The sequence below is a fragment of the Filicampus tigris genome, chromosome 17 (assembly GCF_054856515.1).
Source record: "Filicampus tigris isolate MCC_2025a chromosome 17, RoL_Ftig_1.0, whole genome shotgun sequence".
NCBI lineage: Eukaryota > Metazoa > Chordata > Actinopteri > Syngnathiformes > Syngnathidae > Filicampus > Filicampus tigris.
Window position 1 is genome coordinate 15,640,218 of NC_141233.1, and position 24,789 is coordinate 15,665,006.

Here is a 24,789-nt window from a genome sequence, read left to right on the forward strand (position 1 = left end):
CATACTTAAAGGAAAAACGCCTCAGCTTGTAGACCAGTGGTCGCCGCCAAGGACCACATGAGTAGCCCGTGGGGCCCGTTCTAAAAATAGCTCACTGGTAACGCAATAGTGGGACTTAACAATATAATACAAAACACGTCCAAACAAGCATCTAAACGTATTGGCGTCGCAGAAATGAAGCGTTTTGGTTGGCTGGCGGCCAGATGGTGTGGTCACATGACTGCAGGTCAGGGGTCACAGTGCTCAAAGTCAAAACAATTCTTTGAAGTGGAGGCGAACCTTGACCTCTGAAGGTTGGTTGTTTCTTCTCATGAAAGTTGTTGCATGTTTGATTTTTTTTAAACCTAAGTTAAGACAAATTTAACTCTTTTTTTTTCACAAATCTATTCACTTGCACACACTACACGTGTGGGTGTTATTTCCATTTGTTTATTTTAACAAATGATTGACAATGCGAAGTGTTGAAAACGGCTTGTTGTCTTTGACGATGCAATGTTCACGGTCTTCTGAAAAGGAGGATTTTGGAGCCGCCACCACCGATATTGAAGTGATTTTTCTTTTTTTTAGGCTCACAAAAAATTCAGTCACAACTTTTATCATTTGGAATGTTATGTTCAAGACATCGCGCCCAACCTGCTCCTGCACTTTTTTTTAAACTTTTTTTTTTTTTTTTTTGAAGAAAAGATGATCTTTCAAGTAGCCTATAAGAATTCCTGAAGGGGAAATTGAAAACTAAAGGGTCAGTCATCATTTGCACACAGTCCAGTTGACCGCTCGACACTACATCCGGGCTCTGATTGGTTATCATCTCACCTTGAGCACGGCGCGTGCGCGTCACTGCTGCTGCTGTGCAATTGGCCGCAGCTGTCGTGACCGCGCACGGCGGCTTCGGGAGCGTGCGGAAATACAGATAAAGCGCGGCCCCCTGTAAGACTTAAGTCCGGTCTCGACGAGATAGGAGTCAGGCCTCGGTGGATCCGCCAGGACGCTCGCCGCGTTTGCTCTTGTGCGCAACATGGCCACGCACGCGCGTCTGCTGCTCGTTCTGGTTCTTGCGGTGCCGCTGCTACTCGCGAGCCTGCACGTCTGCGCCTCGGAACCGTCACGTGACCTTACGGACAAGCACGTGCCGAAACGGCGCCTGACCCTGCAGAGCACAGGTGGGCGCAACAAATGCAAGCAGACACCAGCTCGTGGCCATGTCGCACTTTTGTACTAACAACTTTAATCAGCCTACTTTACGTTTCCTATTTTTTTGCACAGTTTTGTCCGAGTAGCAACTTTTGCGCATTTTCCCTCCAAAAGAGACAAAATGACATTTTGTATTCCAGCAAACGATATTGTCTCACAAAACAGACCTGACGCCTTTTAAAGCGGAAGTCAAAAACGCACTCGTTTTTAGCCATCCCCGAGGGCGGCCATTTTGTCTCCTGTCAACTGAAAATGACATCACAACTGCTCACAATAACCAATCGCAGCTGACCTGTTTTCTGAATCTGAGATTGGTCGTTGTGAGCAGTTGTGATGTCATTTTCAATCGACGGAAGACAAAATGGCCGCCGCCGGAGATGTCTAAAAACGAGTGGATTAACACCTATTCCACAAACGCAATATTTATCAGAATGCCCTGTTTCAACTAGTGGGCTTGCATAGAACATATTCTTGAAATAAAAAAATGTTTGCGTTGACTTCCTCTTTAAATAGTTAAAGGTTCGAAGTAAACAAACCAAATGCGATCAATTGGAATAAGTTTACAAATAAAAATGTGAACGATGGGGGAGTTTTTTTTTTGGATGCAAATTGTTGTATTGAGAACTAGAATGCGATAACACTTTGATAATGACGCTTCTTTGCAATGGGGCAATCAGGGAGGTCTTTGAGTGAGAAACGCAGCCGCCTTTCCAAGCCCCCAAACATGTCCAGTTAACTGTTTGAGACCTCGCTGTTGTCCAGCGGACATCCAGAGCTGCCTGGCCAATTCAGGCGACGCCGGCTGCGGGACCTTTCAGTGCTTCAACAACAACTCGTGCCAGATCGACGGCCTGCATCGCATCTGCGTCACGCTGCTGCAGCACGCCGGACGATACGACGCGCAGGTGACACAACAACCACTTCTAACAGGAACCCCCCCCCCCCCTTGTGGTCTTCAGTGAGCCGTCCCCCGCCGTCTTGTCGTGTTGCCGCGCAGCCGTACGGGTTAACCGCGGTGGTCTTGTGGTGCGCTGCGTCTCAGGGCAAGCGGCAAGTGAAGGAGTCCCTCCGCTGCCTGTCTTCGGGCCTTCGCCGGCGTCTGAGCTGCGCGGGTCGGCGCTGCGCCGCCGTCAAGGATTTGCTCTCGGCGCTGCAGAGGGAATGTTTCGCCAAACACCAGCTGTGTCTCGCCGTGCGGGACCGCGAGGACACCCTGGGGAGCCTGGTCCAATTCCACCTGCTCTTCCCGCCGGGGTGAGTCATCCACCAGACGCATGTCACTTTTTGCCAAACCTGTCCACATCCGCTGAATAGTGAGTCAGCCGTATGTAAGAGCTTTTGGAGTGTGCAGTGAGTATCGGTAACTCTAATTAGTGCCCCCCCCCCCCTCTAGTGCCCTAGAAAATCAAATGGAGTATTGATGCTCAATCTGTGGATAATGTAACACTAGCTTCCAATAGTATTAAATATATCATTTGGGAATAAAGCCTATGCATTGTTTTGCATTGCTCACACTTGGGCCAACTACACTACTGTCTTTGAATAGTGCTCATTGTGGAGAGCTCACTTTTTTTTTGGGAGGTGGGTACTTGGTCTCAAAAGGTTGGACAACCACTGCGGTGCGTAACATCCGGCGAGTGCAATTAGACACCTCAGTGGTACCTCATGTTTTGGCTTTGTCTTGTTCTTCTTCGGTGGTGTTAAGTCGCAGTTGGCAGGCTAGTGTAACGGTGCATTAGCGCCACCAACTGAGCTCGTCCTTCCAGCGCAAGGAGAGTGACGGCGGCTGGATGTTGTGACGTGGGAGGGGCGGGGTCACATGTGCCGTTTTTGCTCCCGCAGGCCGCACGCCGAGCTCGTCAACTTCCTGTGGACGTGCGGCGGCGACGTGGGCCGTTGGGTGGGACGCCGCCTGCGGGCGCAGTGCCGAGAGCACTGGGGGGCGCTTTGCCACAGCCTCGCCGCCGCCGCCTGTACAGCCAACGCCGCCGCCGCCACCGCCACCGCCAGCGCCGCGCCGACCACGGCTGGACAACTGACGCCTGACAATGTCACCCAACATCAATAAAACGTTTTGGTGTGCCATAGGAAGATCTACCTCACAACAAGACACTTGTTGGGCTTTTTTGAGTGGCTTTTCAAGATGAACCTGTTGAAGTTAAGTTGCAGGTCCTTTTGAATGTTGAAATGTTGAGCGTTCACCATTTGTTCGAGAGCATTTTAGGTTCATCCTGACATTTGACCTCAAAGCCCAAGATCACAAACTTTTAAACTGGTGTAGAGCAACTCCTACTTTTTCTTATTTCTGCAGTTTGTTATGCATGCCTTTGTACCAATCCTTTTCATTGTACTTTTTTCCCCCCATAGTTTTTAAACGCACGACGTTGGTTAATTTGATGCCACAGGCACCACCTGCTGGAGTGGAGACGAATTGCGCCATACTTCATCACTTACTGAATGTTTTTTTCTATTTGGATGCTTTTATCAAATGTCCTGTGGTGTGATAAGTGCTTTTGAACATGGATTTTCTTTCATTGGCAATTTTAATAACATACTGCACAAAATGAGTTACCTTTGAGTGTGTTGAACTTGATGAGACTGAAAAGTTGTGTGGGAACCCAAAGTATGACAAGACTTCAAATCGTGATAGCCAAACAAGACTTTTTAGTCAACTGTTTTCAGTAGTCCCAAAAATTCCTCCACGGCGAGTAAGGCGTATCTGACGGCTTTTGGCGGGGCTGTGAATGAATGGTTTGGGTTTTGGTTTGGATTTGCGTGTGCACGCGACCCAGGGTGCGACCTGCTGACGACGAGGCGATCTCGGTGATGTTGCCGCTGCTCCCCACCAGCCTTTCCTCGGTGACCAAAGGTCACAAAATTGACGGGACAGTGGTCAGGTTTACTTACTGGAGACTTCTGTTATTCCAATGGAAATCGTTTCGACCGAAGATCTTTGGCCACCGTCTTACATGTGACGTGTTCGATCCATTCCGATCTGCCGTTTACATGCGCCACTGAGTTGATTGGATCAGCCGTAACAGTCTGACACGCTGAGATCGATGGAAACGTCACGTGTTTTGTCATGATGGAGTTTCTCCATGTAGCACAGTAGATGTGTTTCAACACTTTTATTAAAGCGACGCCATGAAAGAAATAAAACAACAAGCTGTAAATATGGTAAAAATTTGTTTTTGGAAGTGTACACCTATATTGGGCCTACTGCGTGGGAGTATTATAACTCATATACTCTAAAATAAAATGAATATGATTGGCCATACAGTATATGTACGTTATTCATTATTGTTTTTTTTATACAGTATACGTACGTCGAAGGCGAGCGGCAGTCGCGGTGACGTCACGGTGACGTTTCCGTCTCAAGCGGGCCAGAAAAGCTGGTGCGGCGGCGTCGCGGCGTTGTGCCTGCGTGCGCGTGAGTGCATGCGTGGGCGCCCACGCGCAGAAGATGCTGAACATGTGGAAGGTTCGAGAGCTGGTGGACAAAGCGTAAGTAGTGGCCCGCTAACAAGCAAAGCTCAACTAAGCTAAACTATGCTAAAGCCGGCTCGCGGCTGTGACGTCACGGCCGCCCGGAGACTCTCAGCTGTTAGCCGCCGCTCGCTTGGCTAGCTGCCATCCTCTTGTTGCCCACTTGTTAAGAAGGAAACATCTGTGGACGCACATTTGACTACTTAGACGCCAAGGAATGAGCTTAGCTAGCCTGGAATGGTGAATGAGTTGAGTTGAGTTGAGATGAGATGAGATGGGATGAGATGAGATGCGGGCTATGGCCGGCGGCGTGCAGGCAGCTAGCTTGGCTGCGGCCGCTCTCTCAAGTGCTGCACGAGCATCACGCCCTTGTCCTGGAACTGTGCAAAAAGCAGCAACGTTTGTCGCGTCTCCATCGCGTGCAGGCGAGGCCCAGCTTGCTCCACGGCCAGCACACAAAGCGCCGGTTGACCAAAACACGCCATGGGCAAAAGCGACCAAATTCGTGCTGAGGCCGAATTAACATTGCAGGGATGGAAAATGACAAGAATGTCGTTTGGGAGAATTGTCAAATGGCCTTTTTTATTTTTTGGACTTGGCCAATTGAATTTGTGATCCTGTCGTGTCTAGCTGTGAAGCGGTAAAAGGGCTCGCCATAGTATGTGTCCAGAGATGGATCGCGTATACCCCTTCTCAAAAGCGGTCCACATAAAGCCACGCTGCATTGTCACCATGCTACTTTCGAGCATCGTGGAAACATGCTATGTAGAGTAACGTTGCGATAGAAAAGTCAGCGCAGCTCAACCAAACACAACGTAACATGTACGATTCGGGTGATGGCTGATGGCTCTGCCGTGTTGTGTGTGTGTGTGTGTGCGCTTGCGGAGTTGTTTCCGTGTCATTTGCACATCCGTGCGCCATGCAAATGAAGCCTCACAAGTCGATTTCGACGTGGAAGCGAGGACGCATGTGTTCCTCTCGCTGATTCGCTGCGTTTGTGTTGTTAACGCGCGCCCTGCACATCGCCAGTACCAACGTGGTGATGAACTACTCCGACATCGAGTCCAAGGTGAGAGAGGCCACCAACGACGACCCCTGGGGACCGTCTGGCCAGCTGATGGGAGAAATCGCCAAGTATGTACAACGCACAAACACGCGCGCGCACGTTTGTTTAGCTGATGGCGTGTGCGCACGCGTCAACAGGTCCACCTTCATGTACGAGCAGTTCCCCGAGGTGATGAACATGCTGTGGACCAGGATGCTGAAAGACAACAAGAAGAACTGGAGGCGTGTCTACAAGGTGAGAGCGTGTGGGTTGTGCAAAAGGACCCCAACTATACCCCCCAAGCCCCCCCCCCAGTTGTCACGTGTGGTGTGGTGTGGTGGCAGGCGCTGCTGCTGCTGGCCTACCTGATCCGGAACGGTTCGGAGCGAGTGGTGACCAGCGCGCGAGAACACATCTACGACCTGCGCTCTCTGGAGAACTACCGCTTCATGGGTCAGCGGCCGGGCCTCGTCCTGGTACCTCCGTTGTCGTCCCTCCTTTGAAATGTGTGCCTGCCATGGACAGACGAGAACGGCAAAGACCAGGGCGTCAACGTGCGTCAAAAGGTCAAGGAGACGGTGGAGTTCGTCCAGGATGACGAGCGACTCCGAGAGGAGCGCAAGAAAGCCAAGAAGAACAAGGACAAGTACATCGGGGTCTCCTCGGACAGCGTGGGAGGAGGGAGCTTGAAGAACTGTGAGTGGTCCCGCCCGCTCACAGCGGAAGTCTACCCAAACATTTTTTTTTTTTTTCAAGAATATGTTCCCAGCAGGCCCGCTAGTTGAAACACGGCATTCTGATTCATTTTGCGTTCGTGGAATATAAATTAAGCCGCAAAACGCACTCGTTTTTAGCCATCTCTGTGGGCGGCCATTTTGTCTTGTGTCAACTGAAAATGACATCACAACGACCAATCACGGCTGACCTGTTTTCTGACTCTGAGCCGTGATTGGTCGTTGTGAGCGGTTGTGATGGCGTTTTCAGTCGACAGAAGACATGGCCAAAAATGAGTGGATTAACACTTATTCCACAAATGCAATGGGCTCGCATAGAACATATTCTTGAAGAAAAATGTTTGCGTTGAACCCCCCCTCCCACCCCAGCAAATCACCTTGTGTGTCCGTGCGCAGCGTGTGAGCTGGAGCGCAGCAAATGGGAGGAGGACTGGGACAAGAGCCGGGTGGCGTTCCCCTTCAGCGAGAAGCTCGGCGAGATCGGCGAGAAGATCGGCAGCACCATCGACGACACCATCAGCAAGTTCCGCAAGAAGGAGCGAGACGAATCCCCGGACAGGATCAGGTGGACGCACGCTGCGAGCGTCACTGTCATTTTCCCTCCGTCGCGACTTTCACCTTCACGCCGCTCTCCCCCGCCGTCACGGCAGCGACAACGAGGACGACAGGACGTCCAGGAGCGGCCGCCCGGAAGCTCGCGAGTTCAAAGACGAGGAGGAAACGCCCAGCGCCAAAAGCGTCCACCTAACCCAGGCGGCCGAGACCAGCGCCGAGACCACGCGCAAACGCAGCGCCGCCCCCGCCAGCAAGACTTTGGACCTGGGCGCCGCCGCCCACTACACCGGAGACGGGAGTCCCGATGGCGAGCAGGTACGCCACCCGCCGCGACTTCACGATTATTCACCAGAGCTGCTTATCGTCGCTGCCCTTTGGGGAAAAAACAAAACAAAAAAAAAACACTGATGTCCAATTTTGCCATTTTTTTTAAATGTTCACGTTGATGGGATGTCTGTCATGCGGAAACCCCATTCAGGTAAAGATAAACAAATTGAAAGAAAGTGTTTTTCACAGGAAAGCAACGTTATCCTTAATATAATAAATCCCTGGCGTTGCCACAAACGATGATCACCGACAGTAGTTGAGTCGCCATGTGTTGCGATCAAACGTAAATTGCGGCGCATGGCGCCAGCACGTCAAGTCAGATTCATTTCTTTAGCCCTTAATCGTCTCCAAGGACTTCACAGGTGACAAATATTAACCGCATCCCCTGATCTGAACCCCCAAGGAGAACAAAGACAAACTCAAAAAGTGCGACCTTGACATTTTTTTAGCTGTAAATGTTTGGCTAGCTAACTCGACACTATGCGGAGGTGCGCTAATATGATCTGTAACCATCTATGAGTACGAAATGAAACATATCTCGCTCTTCTCGGGCAACAAGGCGATTTTTTTTTTCTAATGTAGTGAAATGGGATTAGGGAAAGAAAATACACAGTGCTAAAGAAAACAAAAATAAAGAAATGCATTGCTTTTTAATTTTCTTATTCAGCCTTTATCCCAAAAGTTTTTTTTTTGCTTCACTAGCAGGCATAATTTCAAAGTTCTCTATTGAACTACACAATCCAAATCAAGTAGGCACCCCAAACGAAAATAAATCAATCAAATCGTTCAAGATTGAGAGGACTTTTTTTTTTTTCAAACACTATAACGTATGTGCTTTATCACGCGTTGCCGTTGAGGGCTTGTCGTCTGCGTCTTATTGGCTCGGCCGTTCGTCTACGACGCCATCGAGGGCGCGCGGCGGCCACGTTTAACCCCGCCCTCTCCCCGCCGTCTCGCCAGGTGTCCGGCAGGCGGCCCTCCGGCGGCGGGCTGGCCGACCTGCTGGTCATTGAGCCGTCAGCCAATCGGAGCTCTGCTGCAGGTAAGGCTTGGCGTGCTCGTGTGACTGCGCGTGCGTCAGCGTGTGTGTGTGTGTGTCCAATCAGGGGCCAGCTCCAACGACCTCATCTGCGGCTTCGCCGACTTCTCGTCGCCGGCGGCGTCCGCCAGCCTGCCCGCCTCCGCTGGTAACTCTTTTGCGAGACTTTTCGAGTGCATTTTGTCTGATTGCTGTCAAATTTGAACCACACATGGACAAGGCTAAATTGTGAAAATGTCAGCGTTTGAAGCGACCATTTAAAGAGGAAGTCGACCCAGACGTATTCTTGACAAGAATATTGGCAATTGGCGCATCGACCATATTCTTGCCAAGAAAACTTTTGGGTTGACTTCCACTTTAAAGCGGAAGTCACCCTAAACATATTTTTTTCAAGAAATGAAATGAATTGAAACACGGCATTAGGGTTAATTTTGCGTTTGTGGAATATAAGTTAAGTGGCCCGCAGTCAACTCCACAATGTCAGCTCCTGATTAAAGACGTCCCCTACTGGCGCAAATGTCAACATGCGAGCATGTCGTGTGTCATGTGACCAGCCGCGGCACCGGCCAACGGGAGCGCAGAATTCGGAGACTGGAGCGCCTTCGCTGACCCCCCGACGACGTCGTCTAGCTCCGCCTCCGCCCAGCCCATCGGCGACTTGTTCGGCACCCCCGCCGCCTTCCAAGCCCGCCTCCAAGCCCGCCTCCCTCCTGCCTTCCGCCGAGCTGTTTGACCTGATGGGCGGGACCTGCCAGCCGCCGGCACTGAGCGCGTCGCAGAGTTTGACCTTCTCGTCCGTCGCGGCGCCGGCCGTGGCCAACGTGCCCAACGTGCCGGCGTCTCGCTCCCAGCAGGTGTCGAGCGCGCCGCCATCTTGTGTTCTCACGCGGCGCTTTCCCCCGTTGACCACGTACATGCTTTGTCCTATTTTTTTGGGGTGTGATGTCAGAGCTTGGGAGGTTTGACGTCTCGACCGCCCGCCGGACTCAAGCAGGTCGGGGTGGCGGGTCAGGGATGTTTAGGCCCCACCTGGTCCGACCCGTCCGTCAACATCAGCCTGGACTTCCTGTCGGCCGGCCTCAAGCCCGCAAAGTCGCCGGCCGCCCTCAACAGCATCGTGCAGCATCAAGGTAGCGTGGCTCACAAATGTCGGTTTTTATTGGATTCATTTGGCACAGTTCACGTCGCAGGGCTCCACTCACTGAATGGCCCGCCGACGTGTGAGCGGCCAACTTGACGCATCGCGCGCTGGACCACGGCCCTTGTTTACTTGTATATTGGTAAAAATAACATTTGGCCATCAAAAGCCCCCCCCCTTTTTTTTTTTTTTGCACTCTTTTTGTCATTTTATTATTTGAGGTGTCATAAACAAAACAGCTGAGTGTATTTGCGCCTGAGAGGCTGAGTACGAGTGGTGACGGCCGTTGTGCGTCTTTGCAGGCGCGCCGGCCGTGCACGTGCTGTCCAACAACTTGGGCGGCCTGGACCTCAACCTGGGATCGCCGCCGCCCCCCATCGGACCTCCGGCCAATCCCGGCGTGACCTTGGCACCCGCGCCGCCTTCAATGACAATGGGCGTGGCCGCTCCCGTCAGGTCGGGGGTGCCTGCGCTCGGTGCGGGGGGGGGCGCACCCCGCCACGATGACCCCGGCGGCAAAGCGAGATGCCTTTTCGAGCTTGGCCAACTTTGAAAATCGAAGGAGTGTGCGTGTGGGCGTGTGTGTGCGCGTGCGTGTGTCGAAGCGAGGCGAGGCGAGCGGGGGGGATGAACGATTCCCAAGATGAGACTTGCCCAGCGGGGACGCCGTGGCGGATGGGCTGTCTCGCTCCTCGGCACGCTGCACTCGCGACCCTGATTTTTTTTTTTTGGCATGCCACTAGAGGGAGCTGGCGAAGCACATGTTGAAACTCACTGGCTGGTGCTGCGTTGCGGGTCGTCCCGCCCCCAAGATGACGTGCGCAAACTTCTTCTGAGTTACGGAGAAACTCCTCAGGACAGACGTCCCTCCAACAACGACACCATCTTCAACACGAACGTGGCCCTTCAAGTGGTTCCCCCACATCCGCTCGCGCCCCCCCCCCCCCCCCCCCACCGCTTGCCACCAACTCAACCGGCACAACTTGGTGGCGCTGCCATCTTCCAACGATGCACTTGCACGCCTTCGAGGGATGAGCTCAGCCTGTGCGTGTGTTTGTGTGCGCGCGCATGAGATGAAGAGCGCCCATTTACGGGTGGGGGTGGGGTGTCTCCTTAGTTAGGGGCACTGTGCTCCAAATGACCAAATCTTTATTTTGTTACTCTCAGACGGACAATGCTCAAAGGCCGTTGTTCCTGTTTGTGTTCCTTTTTTCGGTACAAGCCTGTTCCTTGCCATTGTGTACTTCCTTGGACATTCAATTAAATTATAGAAACCTCAGTGAGTTACGGTGATCATTTTGACTTGAACGCTGCATGGTGGCAAACAACCAAGTTCAAATACTTGTTTCCGTACTAGAGTAGATTTTTCAACTATCTCTACTCAAGTACCGACTTTTATCCTTTATTAAAGTAATTATTGATTGCAGCCCTGCTAGTTTGAGTCAATTTTTGTTATTGTGCCACTTATACTAGTCACCAAATCCATTTTTTTTTAAATCAGATGCAAAAAAACTTTTCAAGACGGATTTTTCTTTTTGTGCTGATTCTGAATCCGTCGTTTCTCTAGCACATCAGGTTTTTGTACAATACAAAACAATATCATGTGTAATATGGTAACATTTATAAATTAAGGGTTGGGTTGTATGTGTTTTTTCTTAAACGTCATATCTATGACAAGGCATGGTAAATCCGTATTGCACAAGCTTTTCAAGGTTCAACTTTAAAACCAAAAAATGAAAATATCTCAAATACCTACTGCTGTGCTAGAAGTAAATACATTTTCGAAATCACCGTCAAAATACGTTTAGGGACACACAAAGCTTTCAAATTTGCTGTTGAACAATGTTGGCTGACTCCAACTTTGCAAGATGGAGTTGGTTTTAGTGCAAGTATTTGTATTTGTATAATTCTTAAGTACAGAGTGTCGGTACTGTTGACCATGGGGTAAATAAGCATTCTGTAGGTAGTAGTAGTAGTAGAAGTAGGTCCACTTTTCGTGTGTTTTTTATTCCGCCAGCACGACCATTCAACAACATAAGACAAGACCACACAAGAGTCCAACACGCGAGCGCGTACGAGTGTGCGAATGAGGAAAAGTTGGCCAATGAACGCGCGGCGTGCATTATGAGCGAACAAAGACGTAGCGCTCCATTGGAGGCAACGCGACCAATCAACGTGGAGGCCAGCCGTGACGAAGGAAGCCGACCAATCGAAGCTCACGTGGCACGCGATTGACAGCACGGCCCGCGAATGGAATGCGAGAAAGGGATTTCGGGGCGTTTCCAGGAAGAGGCTGCTTGCATTTTCCTGTAATGGCGGAGCAGGCAGAGAGCGAAGCGATCGGATTCAGCGACAACAGGTCAGAAAACGACCGAATCGTGTGGTTACAGCGACATGGCCGCCGCCTGATGTCGGACGCGTGTTGCCGTTGTGGAATCAACTCGCTGAGCGGCTCTTTTCTCGCCAGAATGCTCGAAAGGCAGTCACAACATTTGCGGATGTAGCCTCGGAAGCTAATGTGCATTCGGCTAAGCAGCTAGCGGCTAGTCGTAGCTAGCCTCAGCGCACGCGGTTAAGCCCCGGACAAAAACTTGTGCCTTCCACTGCAGCGTGTTGGTCGATGTTGTCACGTTTCCACGCTCTCGACGGACCCTCGTCTGTGGCAAGTGCAAGTTATCGTGTTTCCCAGGTTAGCCTGCTAGCTGCCGCTAGTTAGCCGAGGCAGCTGCAATTGGCTGCACTCCCGTGGAGCATTTGGCGTTTTGAAGGCACCCGCCGCCGACAACTAAAACAGAAAAAAAACTTGTTTGGGTTGGCAAGGCCTCACCAGCACCACACGCTTCAACTTTGATTGGTAATGTTGTACTCAACAACACACTAACCGAGACCACCAGTCAAGACATAGACCAGAAAAATCAATCCACGCAAACAGCCCCCCCCCCCGCACACACACACACACACACAGTTGTGCAGCATAACGCAACTTGCAAAATCTCAAAGCTGATTAATTTTTCGCTCTGATATTCTTGCAAAAGGCAATCCTTGTCTAAGGTGTATTTAATGATGAAGACCTGAAGAAGCGCGTTGAAAAGTTGCTTTGGCTAAAGCCGAAATGCGAACCTCTTTCCAGAAATATTAATCTCAGAAAGACAAAATTAGATTTGTGGCTGTCGCTTCCAGTTAAATTCTGTTTCCCTTGACGAAAGTTCACCGTTGTCACAACGATGTGCTTTAGTAACACGCGAATTGAATGTATTTGGTGTTTTACCCTGATCATCCCATTCATCAAGTTGAAGGATAGCAGATCTCGCACCCGTAGCTTCTCGTGCACCCCCGTGCAGTGACTCGAACTTGAGGGTTGTGGTGCTGCTGGAATACAATACAATTTTATTTCTATAGCGCATTGTTGCACCTCTGACTGATCAAATCAGTCGACAACTATTTTGATGATTGATAAGTCACATTGAGACGTTGTTTTTGTCAAATGGTTGAAATCTTCGCATTTCAGCCGCTCACCAGGAAATCTTTTCAAGTTCTGTAGTCTTTTCAAAATCTGCATTTACAATCCTCCACATTTTTGCCCATTTGCTGATGGATGCAACTGAATCGTAATCAATTTGTTGGGTTGCCAGCGTGGTTACGGAATAGATTCAACTCGTCGTTCAAGGCGCCGCCGTCTGTCTAAACCCCGTTGGAGTGATTGTGGCATTACTGTCTCCACAATCACTCCATTGGGATTGTTTTTCTGGCCTCTTTGCTTACCATGATGCCCTTTTGATTTTGTGTGTGTGTGTTGTAGGATGGCCCAGCAGGCCGTACGGTTCCGCGGACCCGTCCCGGCACCGGTGGCCGCGCCGGCCTCCGCCGCGCCGGCTCCCGCCCAGACGCCCGTGTTGCGCGGCCCGCCACCCCTCCTCAGGCCGCCGCCCCCCCCCTTTGGAATGATGAGGGGACCACCGCCGCCGGCTCGACCCCCCTTCCCGCGACCGCCCTTTGACCCCAGCATGCCCCCCATCCCGCCGCCGGCAGGCATGCCCCCTCCCATAGGACCGCCACACCTGCAGGTGACGAGCTGCCAGCTGGGGTTGGCGAGCGTAGTGTTTGGGCGTCACTATGTCCTAACAGTAGCTGTGATCTGGTTGTTCACCGACTAATGCCTCCGTAATCCATAGTAGACGCTGCAAACAGGACATTGCCCTAAATCAAACATACACATAACCTGTGTGCGCTAACTCTGGCTTGCTTCCACACGCGACTGTCCCCGTGCCAGAAATGAAATTGGGCATCAGCCACATCCCGTTTTCCTTTTTAGATGCTTGTTCATCCCCGCATATTTACATCGCATGAAGGATCTGGGGTGAAATACGGCTTTTGGACTCTGTTGCTAATACGGGTTAGCCATGAAAGTGCATTACCCACAATGCTTCTGTCACCTTTCCTGTGCCCGTGCGTCACTGGCTGGCAGGAGATGAGCCAGTGCTGCGAGAAAATCACAAAGGGCAAATAAATGAACGACTCGCCCACGATTAAATTACTTGTTGACGATTTTGATCGGCGGCTAGATTGTGACTAGTCAACTCATCTTGGCGGCCGCGCTTCTCGCACGTCATGCGAACGCGAACCCCTTTTTGTCTAACCAAAGCCTGCGGGTTTAATGCTGACTTGTATTGGAAAAACGCCACAGATGAGCTAACGGAAATGAGCATCAACCTTCGGGTAATCCTCACCCTCCGAACACGCATGGAGCGGCAACGCATGCAAACAGAGTAGACGGGCGAATATTGGCTCTGCAACGGAAGAAATGACGTGGTGCCCAGTTCAGACTTGTCTGCATACTTTAGAAAGCCCCCAAAATCTGTGCTAAAGCTTGCCTGCAAACGTTATTCTGTTGCCTGTTGACCTTCACTGATCAAGTCCCCCCCCAAAAAAATGTTTATGACGCCTTTGTTAAAGTGGGCGCTTGTGGTGTCTTTCTTGCAGAGACCCCCGTTTCTCCCCCCTCCCATGGGTAACCTTCCACCCCCTCCGGGGATGCTCTTTCCTCCCGGGATGCCCCCGGTCCCGACCCCCGCAAGCCCCGCCCCCAACCCGAACGAGGAGATCTGGGTGGAGAACAAGACGCCCGAGGGCAAGGTAAACAAATCTGCGCTGCTCATAATGGATGCAGTTAGCTTGCAGCAGGCTGCCCGTATCCAGCCTTGTGTCTTCACCACTTTGTGCCCCCCGTCCGCCCCCACCCCCCAGGCTTATTACTACAACGCTCGCACCAGAGAGTCGGCGTGGACGAAACCGGAGGGCGTGAAAATCATCCAACAGGCAGAGCTCAGCCCCGTGCTGGTGGCAGGGGCGGGCACGGCCGCAGCGGGGGCCCCTGGCGCGGGGGCTCCCGGTGCAGGGGCCACCGGCGTGGGGGCCACCGGCACAGGGGCCTCTGGCATGGGGGCCTCCGGCGCAGGTGCTAGCGGCACGGGTACCATCAGTGCGGGGGTCACCGCCGTCGTCAGCTCCAGCAGCATTAACACCACGGCCAGTGCGGCCGCCTCCCCCGTTAGCGCCCCCTCCAGTGCCCCGACCTGCACGCTCAGCTCCAGTCCGGACCCCACCGTCACCCTGGCGCCCTCCGTTACCATTGCAGGTTGCAATACACACACACACACACACACACACACACACACGATATCAGGGGTGTCCAAATGTGTTCGTCGAAGGGCAACATTCGGAAAAATCCATGGTTGCAAGCAGGACTTATTCGATTGCTCGAACAACTGAAATGCAAACGCATGGGGGGGGGGGGCGTTATGTGGCCCGTCAGCGGGACTTTGGGCACCCCTGACCTGTATACACACTCACCTCCGCGCACACACTTAAGTCACACGCGTGCCGGAATTCCCTCCATCAGCCAGCGGCGTAGCGGACCTCTCCCCCGCCGCGGCGCCCAGCTCGTCGACGGCAGTCGCTCCGGTCGCCGTGGTGACGGCGTCCACGGTGCCGTCCCCCGTCACGGCCGTGCAGACGGTGCCGCTGCTGCCCGCCGCGCTGCCGCACAGCGTGGCCCAGCCCACCGCCGCCATCCCGGCCTTCCCGCCCGTCATGGTGCCGCCCTTCCGCGTGCCCTTGCCGGGCATGCACATCCCCCTGCCAGGTGAGAGCAACACCGCACACGCGCCGGCTGCGCATTTGCATGCACGCTTGATTGCGGGGCACCACTCCGTTTGGATTGTTTCAGGCTGAAGCGGGATTGCCATACTCGGCTTCAAAACTTTCTGAGAAACTATTGATCGGCCAATTTGAGGGGTAGAATGAATAAGGGGTGGGGCGGGCGCCTTTCGGCACGATGCCGGTGTTTGCGCACGTAGTCGATGGTGGGTTTTTTTGGTCAAGGTTGCAAAAGACCGCAACACTCTAAAAACAGTTGGGTTAAAAATAACACAATTTGGTGTGAAAAAAGGACAAATCCACTACTTGAGTCAATCCGCAGTTTGTGCCGCGGCAACGTAACACGCGGGCCGACATTGCTGGCGCTAATGGAGCGCCATCTAGTGGACAAATGACATCATTCGGGGTGACTCCAGCACTGAACAGCTTTCTCGATGATGATGATGAAGGCCAACTATAAATGGGTGCGGGATTTGTCACTTTGCCCCCCCGGCGGCGTCACGGTTGCTGAACATTGAGAAGGTCTCGCGCATGACACCAGATTGAGTTGCTTGTTGAATTTGCTCGCTGCGCTGTTTAGCCCCGCCCCCTTTGGCTCCCGTAGAAGGCTGCCAAAAGTGTTCCCTAGTCCCCATTTTGCAAAAAAGCCAATTGCGTAAGCGAGTTCTTGATGGAAGATGACTTGTGCTTGCTTCTCTCTCCTCCCCCTCCTCCTCCTCCTCCTCTTTCCTTGCTCCCTCGCGTGAGGGCGCTAAACGTGCCTTTGGCGTGAAACTCAGGGGCGGGCAAAATATGAGTGCACCCGTGGGCCTCAAGCGGGCGCCCGCTCGAAAGTTGGTGAGACTGTATTGATTGCTTTTCTTTTTTTGTCTTTAGTTTTTGCTGAATTTATGTCATGAAATAACTGGTTGATTGAAAATTGTTTGAATCAATCATTTTGCAATGACATTTATGTAAATCTTGGAACTTAGTCGTTCAAATAGTTTGTTGGTTGGAATACAATTAACTATTTTGTATTAGATTTCTCTCAATCTTAGTCTAAAAAAAAATAGTTGACATATTAGTAAGACATTTTTGCTTTTGTGAACATCGAATTTCCAAAAGCCACTCTTGGCTAGTAGCTCAAATCCGGAGCCTCTGCTGCCATCTTGTGGCTGTCATTTCATTTACAGTCGTGCTTTGGCATCCACGGATTCGCCTCGTCGCACATTTAACGGCAAAAAATGTGACTGTTTTTCAACAATTTAATGTGTTTTTTTGGGGGCGGGGGCAACTATTGTAACTATTTGAATTCCCTTTTCCTCGTCTCTAAATGAGGTGGCCTGTCGCACCTTTATGAAACTCACACGTGGCCCTAGACCACCAGCGTTTGCCCGCCCCTGATGGAAGCGCACACAGCATGACCTCCGACTCCCAAGTCTGTCTTTGGGACACACGCGCGCACGCACACACGCGCACACACAGGAAGACAGACAGAGTGTGTGTTGCTGGTGTCCGCCACCAATCAGATGCTTGCTTGTGCGTTGTTGTTGTTGTTGTTGCAGGTGTAGCAATGATGCAGATAGTTGGCGCTCCCTGCGTAAAGGCGGGCCCCGGCGCCAACGGTAAACGCAGCCGCCCGCCTCTCACTCGCCCGCTCCGCGGCATGCTAGTCTGTCGCCTCCGCCGCACTCCTCTTTTGCCATGCCGGCCGCCACACCACATGCACGGCACATTTCGTGGCTTTCTCACAACCGCAAGCGCAAAACAGATTAATGTACACAGTGTGCGTGTGTCACAACTTTGAGTGTGTAGTTGTGATGTGTGTGTGTGTTCTCACTGCCTTTTGTTTGTGCGTTTCATATTTTTTTGCTTGTTTCAGTCATTCTTTCCACTTTGATAAAGAGAAAGTCAACCCCCCCCCAAAATTCTTTGCAAGAATATGTTCTGTGCGCCTCCACTCGTCTAAACACGGCGTTCTGATAAATATTTGTGGACTACGAGTTAAAGCAGAAAAATCCACCCGTTTTTAGCCTTCTCAGGGGGGCGGCCATTTTGTCACTTCTGTTAACTGAAAATGACATCACGGTTGCTCAGGTAACGACCGATCACGGCACAGTTGTTTTGTGATGCTGAGCCACGATTGGTCGTTGGATTTTGCCGCTTGACTCACTTTCCACAAACGCAATATTAATCAGAACGCCGCGTTTTGCCGATTGGGGCTCCATAGAACACGTTCTCGTAAAGAAAATGTTTTGGGGTTGACGCCGCGAGAATGTCGTCACCTTTGCCCCGTTTTGCACACGCGCACACACCGATTAGGCGGCGGGAGAAGGCGCGCGCACGGGTTGCCCGCGCCCCCACGAACGCGCGCCAATGCTGTGCCACTGGTCCCGCCCCTCAGGGATGCTGCCCGGCATGGGCCCGCCCCTGGTGTCCATGATGCACCCTCAGTTGGCGTTGTCGGCAGCGCCCGCCGCCGCCGCCGCCTCCATGGCCGCCGCCGCCGCCTCGCTGCAGCTGCCCGAGTGGTCCGAGTACAAGACGGTGGACGGCAAGACCTACTACTACAACAACCGCACGCTGGAGTCCACCTGGGAGAAGCCGCAGGCCGTGCTGGACAGAGGTGGGAAGCCGCTGAGACGCGCGTGCGCCCTTCCCCTCGCTGCTTTTGCCCCAAGATGTCAATCCAGTTTGCTTTCCTTCTCAAGTTCCGTCTTTTGTACGCGTTGTCGTTAACCGCCAAGGCTGGGGAAAACAACAACCAGCCGCTTTTGACAGTAAGCAGAAGAAAGCACGTTTCTGTTTTCACTTGTTGGGGCCAAAGTTTCCGCAGAGTCAACGGTCAGGTAAGATGGAGATGAGTCAAAAGGATTAAAATGATTTGCATGTGCAGAAAAAGAAATGGAGAAGGCCAAGGAGCGTCTGGCGCAGGAGGAAGCGGAGGCCATGGAGATGGAGGAGGAGGAGGCCAAAATTCTCAACATGAACATTGACAAGCAGGTAGCGCCAGCGCAGCAGCAAACCCCACCTTTTTTTTTTAACTCTCCACAATTTCCATCTGTTTTATTCCCCTTCACTTCAATAGAAAAGCAAATGACAATCACTTCATTCAGAACTAGTTAAGATGTTCTGCGTTTCTTGCCTGTCTGGGCTTTTCTCAAATTGTCCCGATAGCAAACAAGCTTTCAAACGACCCCCCCCCCCCTCCAAGCATGAACTTGCATCAGCGCTTTCACCATAGCTATTACGTCTTTGGATTTCTGGCCACCTTAACGGTTAATCGTTTAAGAATAGAATAAAAATAGTTTCTATTAAAGTAATCGTTTTTTTCCCCCCTCCTCCTAAAAAGAAGTGTTTTTTCCACTTTGGGGGAAAAAAATGCACCTTCATCAAAAATGATCTTCATATATCAAAAACGGTGCTGGCAAGTCAACTGAAAAGAATGCTTTTTTTTTTTTTTTGCCAAAGGAACGCAAAGAAGAAGAAATGAGCGAGGAAGAGAAGGCGGCCCAGAAAGCTCGTCCGGTTGCCACCAACCCCATCCCGGGAACGCCCTGGTGCGTCCGCGCGCGCACACACACGTGCATGCCAGCTAACGGCGGCTCCGCTAATCGTCGCGCTTCCCGCCGGCCGGCAGGTGCGTGGTGTGGACGGGCGACGAGCGCGTCTTCTTCTACAACCCGACCACTCGGCTGTCCATGTGGGACCGGCCCGACGAGCTGCAGGGGCGCGCCGACGTCGACAAACACATCCAGGAGCCCCCGCACAAGAGGGGCCTGGACGACGCCAAGAGGACAGGTGACCAACGTCTCGCGCTGGCTCCCTTGTGCGTCTTTGTTGGGGATAGACCGATTATCGGCGCCGATATTCAGCGTTTTGACAAATATCCGCATCTGCCTTTTTTTAGCAATCTGATGGTCGATAATAAATCAATTTTCAAACTGCGTTGAAAATATGTGAAAGTTGAACTTTTCTGTCATTTACTGTAGAAAACGATATGCAGCTATTGTTTTCAATTTTCATTGAACTTTTGAAGACTTGTTGACGACCCTGGCTTCTCCCTGAACTTTTTGTTAGAATTTGGTAACAAGGATGTATATTGTCAATAATTTATTGTAATAATAATGGGGGAAAAAAAATCAACATTATGCAAATCTGAAAAAAATGTTCAATAAGCATATTCACCAATGTTAAGGGTGATTTTATTTTATTTTTTTTTAATGCCAATATGTCCCTTTTTACTGAAAATTATCGGCTCCAAATATCGGTTATCGGCCTCCTTGACTACCGATAACCGTTATCGGCCCTGAAAAAAGCATATCGTCTATCCCTAGTCTTTATTAACTGCTTTTTGCGTGTGTAGTTTTCAGCAGGGAGGAGCCGGAGCTGGCCCCGGCCACGGACGACGCTCACGACGACGAGCCCTCCAAAACCAAGAAAAGAAAGTCAGTCAGTGCGTCGCGTGCGTTTGTCAGATGGAGCCCTTGGCTGTATTTGCTTGACCCGCGCACGCCTTCCCTTGCCACCCAGGAAGGAGGAGGCCAACGAGGCGGACTCTGAGAAGGAGGCGGTGATGGAGGCGGAGCTGCGGGCGGCCCGCGAGAGAGCCGTGGTGCCCCTGGAGTCCAGGATGACGCAGTTCAAAGACATGCTGCTGGAGAGAGGGGTATGCGCCACCTTTGGCTACGCTACTCACAAGAGCGGCTACGTTGGCCACGAATGAATTTGTTGACACCTTGCACCGGAACAACATTTCCTCTCCCGCAAGTAAAATCTCATTACTGCTAAGATCCAATTTGAAATGGCGTGGCGAGGTGCTGGCGGAAATTTGCGCCGACATTACGGAGGCCGGCTTGACGGCGCCTAAAATTCAGTTCACGTTCAAAATGGAATCCCTCAAGGTCATGGTACGTGTTGCGATAGCTGTTTCGAAAAGCTAAATTGATTAAAAAAAAAAATAATAATAATAGTAAAAGATTTGATTCTGCGGGTGTCAACATTATTGCCATCCATCACTCATCCAAATGAGAGACGCCGTAAGTTTTTTTTGTTTTTTTTCCCATGTGCGCGCGCAGGTGTCGGCTTTCTCCACGTGGGACAAAGAGCTGCATAAGATTGTCTTCGACCCTCGATACCTTCTGCTCAACCCCAAAGAACGCAAGCAGGTCACCCGCGCCTCCTCGTTGCCGCGTTGCGCCCGCGCCCGGTTCCACGTTGTGGCTGCCCTCTCGCAGGTGTTCGACCAGTACGTCAAGACGAGAGCGGAGGAGGAGAGGAAGGAGAAGAAGAGCAAGCTGATGCAGGCCAAAGACGACTTCCGGAGGATGATGGACGAGGCCAAGCTGACGGCCAGGTGAGCTCAAGTCACCTGTCGGATCAGAGAGGCCCGATCGAACCGCTCCGTCGCCTTCGCAGGACCACCTTCAGCGAGTTTGCGGTCAAACACGGACGAGACCCTCGATTCAAGAGCATCGACAAGATGAAGGACAGGGAGGCCATCTTCGTCGAGCACATGACGGCGCTGAGGAAGCGAGACAAGGATGACTCCAAGTCCAGAGGGGACAAGGTAAGGACGAATAAAGAATAATAATAATAATAAAAAACAAGCAGTTGTCTCACAAGCGCTTGTCGCTTCTCGGCAGGTGAGGCAGGACTTCTTCGAGATGCTGAGCGACCAGCACGTGGAAGGAGGACAGCGCTGGAGCAAAGTCAAGGAGAGGATGGAGACGGACCCCCGCTACAAGGCGGTGGAAAGCTCCGCCCTCAGGGAGGACTTCTTCAAGCAGTACCTGGACAAGCAGGCCAAGGTCACTGCTACTTCTTTTTCTTTGTCGCTTTTTATTTCTCGCAGTTTCCGTGCCTTCACTTTGAAACAAAGTGCAGCGACACTACTTTCCATAGTTTTTTGCAGTTTTTGCTTATTTTGTCCCCGATTTTTTTATTTTGCTTTTGGATGGTCGAATTGAGGTCAGCTGAAAGTGAAGGACTTCCCACCCCAGCACCCAAAAGCCCAACAACCCACCCAAAGTCACAACACAAGTCCTCCATCTTGGTGGCAAAATGCCTTTGAGGGATTAGCAGAACTGCTACTTAAAGCGGAAGTCAACCCAAACATATTTTTTTCAAGAATATGTTCCCAGCAGGCCAACTAGTTGAAACACGGCATCCTGATTCATTTTGCGTTTGTGGAATATAAATTAAGCAGCAAAATGCACTCGTTTTTAGCCATCTGTGGGGGCGGCCATTTTGTCTTGTGTCGACTGAAAATGACATCACAACCGCTCACAACGGCCAATCACGGCTGACCTGTTTTCGTATTCAGAGCCGTGATTGGTCGTTGTGAGCACTTGTGATGTCATTTTCAGTCGACGGAAGACAAAATGGCCGCCCCCGGAAATGGCTCAAAACGAGTGGATTAACACTTATTCCACAAACGCAATATTTATCAGAATGCCCTCTTTAAACTAGTGGGCTTGCATAGAACATATTCTTGAAAAAAAAAACAAATGTTTGCGTTGACTTCCGCTTTAAACACACGAGCGGCAGCAACACAAAGCAACGCTCGGACGCACTTTTTCTTTTCTGCGCTCCGCGGCAACGACGACCGTGTTGGCGTTTGTCGATCTGTGACCGGAGCAGCCCTAACCTAATGCGGCGCGCCGTTGTGGTCGCGCAGAGCCTGGACTTGGAGAAGGAGCGCGAGCTGGAGCGGCAGGCTCGCATCGAGGCCAGCCTGCGGGAGCGCGAGCGCGAGGTCCAGAAGGCCCGATCGGAGCAGACCAAAGAGATCGACCGCGAGCGGGAGCAGCACAAGCGGGAGGAAGCCATCCAGCACTTCAAAGCGCTCATGTCCGACATGGTGAGGCTCGCGCCTCACACGACAAGACGACGCCTTCCGCCTCACCTTTTGCGCCGGCAGGTGCGCTCGTCGGACGCCACGTGGTCGGACACGCGGCGGAACCTTCGCAAAGACCACCGCTGGGAGTCGGCGTCGCTTCTGGAGCGCGAGGAGAAGGAGAAGCTCTTCAACGACCACGTGGAGGCGCTGGCCAAGAAGAAGAAGGAGCACTTCAGGCAGCTGCTGGACGAGACCACCGTGGTGAGCCGGCGATCGCCGCCGCCGCCGCCGCGGGGCTTCCTTCGGGCTCTCTTGAGCCATTAAGGCCTGAAAGCGCCTGGCAAAACGTCCCCCTAAGGGCGACTTGAGAATCACCCTCTCTAACCTGATGTTTTCCCCAAAATTCAACACCGACAAAGCAATTGATATTTCACACCCTGCAGCAGATGCAAACATAATTCCAAAAGAATTTGAGAGCTGAGACATGTGGCTTATTATTCTTATTATGACTATTTACAGTTTCAATCAAAAATGTAAAAAAAAAATAATAAAGTGGCAGTGCAAGATAAGCACTATTTAAATTTATTTTAAAATATAGTGGTAATTACCGTCCTCTATTCTGTTGCAAAGCCGTCAATATCGTCATCGTCTACAAACGTATATCTTAGAGAGAAAAAAAGAAAATGACACACTTTTCCAGCTGTCAAGGTAGAAAGACGCAACAGCGCTCGCGGCTCTAGTGGCAGGAACGCGGTAATGTGCTCCCGGAGACGGCAGACAGAGAGGCACAAATAATAGGAACCCGTTTGCAAATGATCTTTTATCAGCCGTCGGATTTTGAAAACGGAATAAATAAAACAAGTCGACGTACGGCAAGATGCCGACACGCGTTCCCAGATCTCGAATCCAAATGGCGACACGCGTTTTATTTTGCAGATCACGCTGACGACCACGTGGAAGGAGGTCAAGAAGGTCATCAAGGAGGACCCCCGATGTATCAAGTTCTCCTCCAGTGACCGAGTAAGGCCTCGCGCTCGCATATGACGTCAGCTTCCAAGACTGACACTTGATGAGGTTTTCGCTGTGGCTCGCAGAAGCGACAGCGCGAGTTTGAGGACTACATCAAAGACAAGTACATCACGGCCAAAGCCGACTTCAGAACCCTCCTGAAGGAGACCAAGTTCATCACGTACAGGTCCGTGCCCGCCGAGGAGCCGCCGGCGTCCGTCATTCGGTCTTGACGCGTCTTGTCGACGTTTATGCCGTGCGCGCGCCAGGTCCCGGAAGCTGATCCAGGAGTCGGAGCAGCACCTGAAGGACGTGGAGAAGATCCTGCAGAACGACAAGCGCTACCTGGTGCTGGAGTGCGTCCCAGAGGAGCGCCGCAAGCTCATCATGTTCTACATCGAGGACCTGGACCGCCGAGGCCCGCCCCCGCCCCCCACCGCCTCGGAGCCCACGCGCCGCTCCACCAAGTGAAACCCCCCCCCGGCTCCCGCCGTCGCCGTCGGGTCGCAAAAGGCTGGATTCCCGCTGGCCGTTGGGGGAAATGGGCCGTTCCGAGTTGCCAACTTTCCTTGGGAATTGATGGCAGGCACAGCATTCAGACGTTTACTTTTGTCATGAGCAGACATGCGCGCAGAATAGATAGCTCTCCTTGCCCACATACACGAAGGCATTTGCGGCCATGGCAGCGAATCGAAAGCTCGCAATACCAAGCAAAAAAAAATAAAATAAAATATCCACAGAGCAAACGCCCGGCTCTAAACTGTACAAACTGCTAAGTCGGGCCACTCGTAAGTCAAGGTACGACTGGACCTGCATGAAGTCTGCTTCTGTTTGAGTTCCCTGTTGAGCACAACCTTTCTGCTTTATTCCCATCAATTCCCACGGAAAGTTTCCAACAGCCTCAATTTTGCAAGCCTGCTGGAAGCTTGTCCAAGTACAGACGGAGCGCCCCCTCACCAGGTCGCCTTTGACCCTTCACCTCTGCCTTGAGGGATGATGATGAAGAGGCTGCGTTCGAGTCTGCGGCCGCTGGTGTATGATAGCTCATGTAAATCATCTTTAGTGCGTGTGTGCGTGCGTGCGTGAGCGCACGTGTGTGTGTGTGTGTGTCGGAGGTGAGCCCAAGCCTTACAGTGCCGCCACCATCCGGAATGTTCCCCAATTTGTCTCCACGTTCTAATAAACTCAACTTCTCGTCTTTTTCAACCTCCGGAAATGCTCCCTCCATGCAAACACGATATGGAGCCATCACACAAAAAAATGAACCTGGTAAATGGCATTACCTGAAAA

The 24,789-nt window shown here is 51.8% G+C and overlaps 3 protein-coding genes across 5 annotated transcripts; all 3 read left to right on the plus strand.

Moving 5' to 3' along the window:
* The first annotated feature begins 847 nt into the window (after window positions 1-847).
* On the plus strand, window positions 848-4,473 carry stc2b (stanniocalcin 2b). Its single transcript, XM_086012995.1, has 4 exons — window positions 848-1,160; window positions 1,954-2,096; window positions 2,234-2,445; window positions 3,034-4,473. The coding sequence occupies exons 1-4, from the start codon at window positions 1,016-1,018 to the stop codon at window positions 3,257-3,259; spliced, it is 726 nt and encodes a 241-aa protein (XP_085869121.1). The 5' UTR covers window positions 848-1,015; the 3' UTR covers window positions 3,260-4,473.
* A 53-nt stretch (window positions 4,474-4,526) lies between these two features.
* On the plus strand, window positions 4,527-10,794 carry LOC147133655 (clathrin interactor 1-like). The gene is given in 13 exon segments (XM_086012994.1): window positions 4,527-4,695; window positions 5,707-5,811; window positions 5,881-5,977; window positions 6,067-6,175; window positions 6,248-6,418; window positions 6,853-7,021; window positions 7,107-7,326; window positions 8,299-8,380; window positions 8,445-8,525; window positions 8,932-9,046; window positions 9,048-9,231; window positions 9,327-9,507; window positions 9,818-10,794. Coding segments are annotated over 13 exon segments (1,806 nt in total). The 5' UTR covers window positions 4,527-4,654; the 3' UTR covers window positions 10,069-10,794.
* Window positions 10,795-11,793: 999 nt separating this feature from the next.
* tcerg1b (transcription elongation regulator 1b (CA150)) lies at window positions 11,794-24,705 on the plus strand. Of its 3 annotated transcripts, XM_086057261.1 has the most exons (22): window positions 11,794-11,874; window positions 13,315-13,579; window positions 14,496-14,648; window positions 14,760-15,150; window positions 15,415-15,657; window positions 17,216-17,275; window positions 18,055-18,276; window positions 18,362-18,430; window positions 18,547-18,653; window positions 19,122-19,210; window positions 19,291-19,451; window positions 20,017-20,098; window positions 20,184-20,319; window positions 20,729-20,818; window positions 20,888-21,006; window positions 21,069-21,219; window positions 21,296-21,460; window positions 22,330-22,512; window positions 22,573-22,752; window positions 23,428-23,511; window positions 23,586-23,686; window positions 23,769-24,705. In XM_086057261.1, the coding sequence occupies exons 1-22, from the start codon at window positions 11,828-11,830 to the stop codon at window positions 23,968-23,970; spliced, it is 3,300 nt and encodes a 1,099-aa protein (XP_085913387.1). In that variant the 5' UTR covers window positions 11,794-11,827; the 3' UTR covers window positions 23,971-24,705. The 3 variants fall into 3 exon arrangements, with proteins under 3 accessions (XP_085913387.1, XP_085913389.1, XP_085913388.1); XM_086057263.1 differs by lacking the exon at window positions 18,362-18,430; XM_086057262.1 differs by lacking the exon at window positions 17,216-17,275.
* Window positions 24,706-24,789: the final 84 nt, after the last annotated feature.

What these genes read in the sequence shown, in the direction of transcription:
- stc2b (XM_086012995.1), top strand. Translation starts at nt 1,016, where the DNA reads ATGGCCACGCACGCGCGTCTGCTGCTCGTTCTGGTTCTTGCGGTGCCG. An exon ending in CCGGACGATACGACGCGCAG is followed by an intron (nt 2,097 to 2,233) that starts GTGACACAACAA and finishes GCTGCGTCTCAG; the next exon opens with GGCAAGCGGCAAGTGAAGGA. An exon ending in CACCTGCTCTTCCCGCCGGG is followed by an intron (nt 2,446 to 3,033) that starts GTGAGTCATCCA and finishes TTGCTCCCGCAG; the next exon opens with GCCGCACGCCGAGCTCGTCA.
- tcerg1b (XM_086057261.1), top strand. Translation starts at nt 11,828, where the DNA reads ATGGCGGAGCAGGCAGAGAGCGAAGCGATCGGATTCAGCGACAACAG. An exon ending in GGCGGGCCCCGGCGCCAACG is followed by an intron (nt 17,276 to 18,054) that starts GTAAACGCAGCC and finishes CCCGCCCCTCAG; the next exon opens with GGATGCTGCCCGGCATGGGC. An exon ending in GGACGACGCCAAGAGGACAG is followed by an intron (nt 19,452 to 20,016) that starts GTGACCAACGTC and finishes TTGCGTGTGTAG; the next exon opens with TTTTCAGCAGGGAGGAGCCG.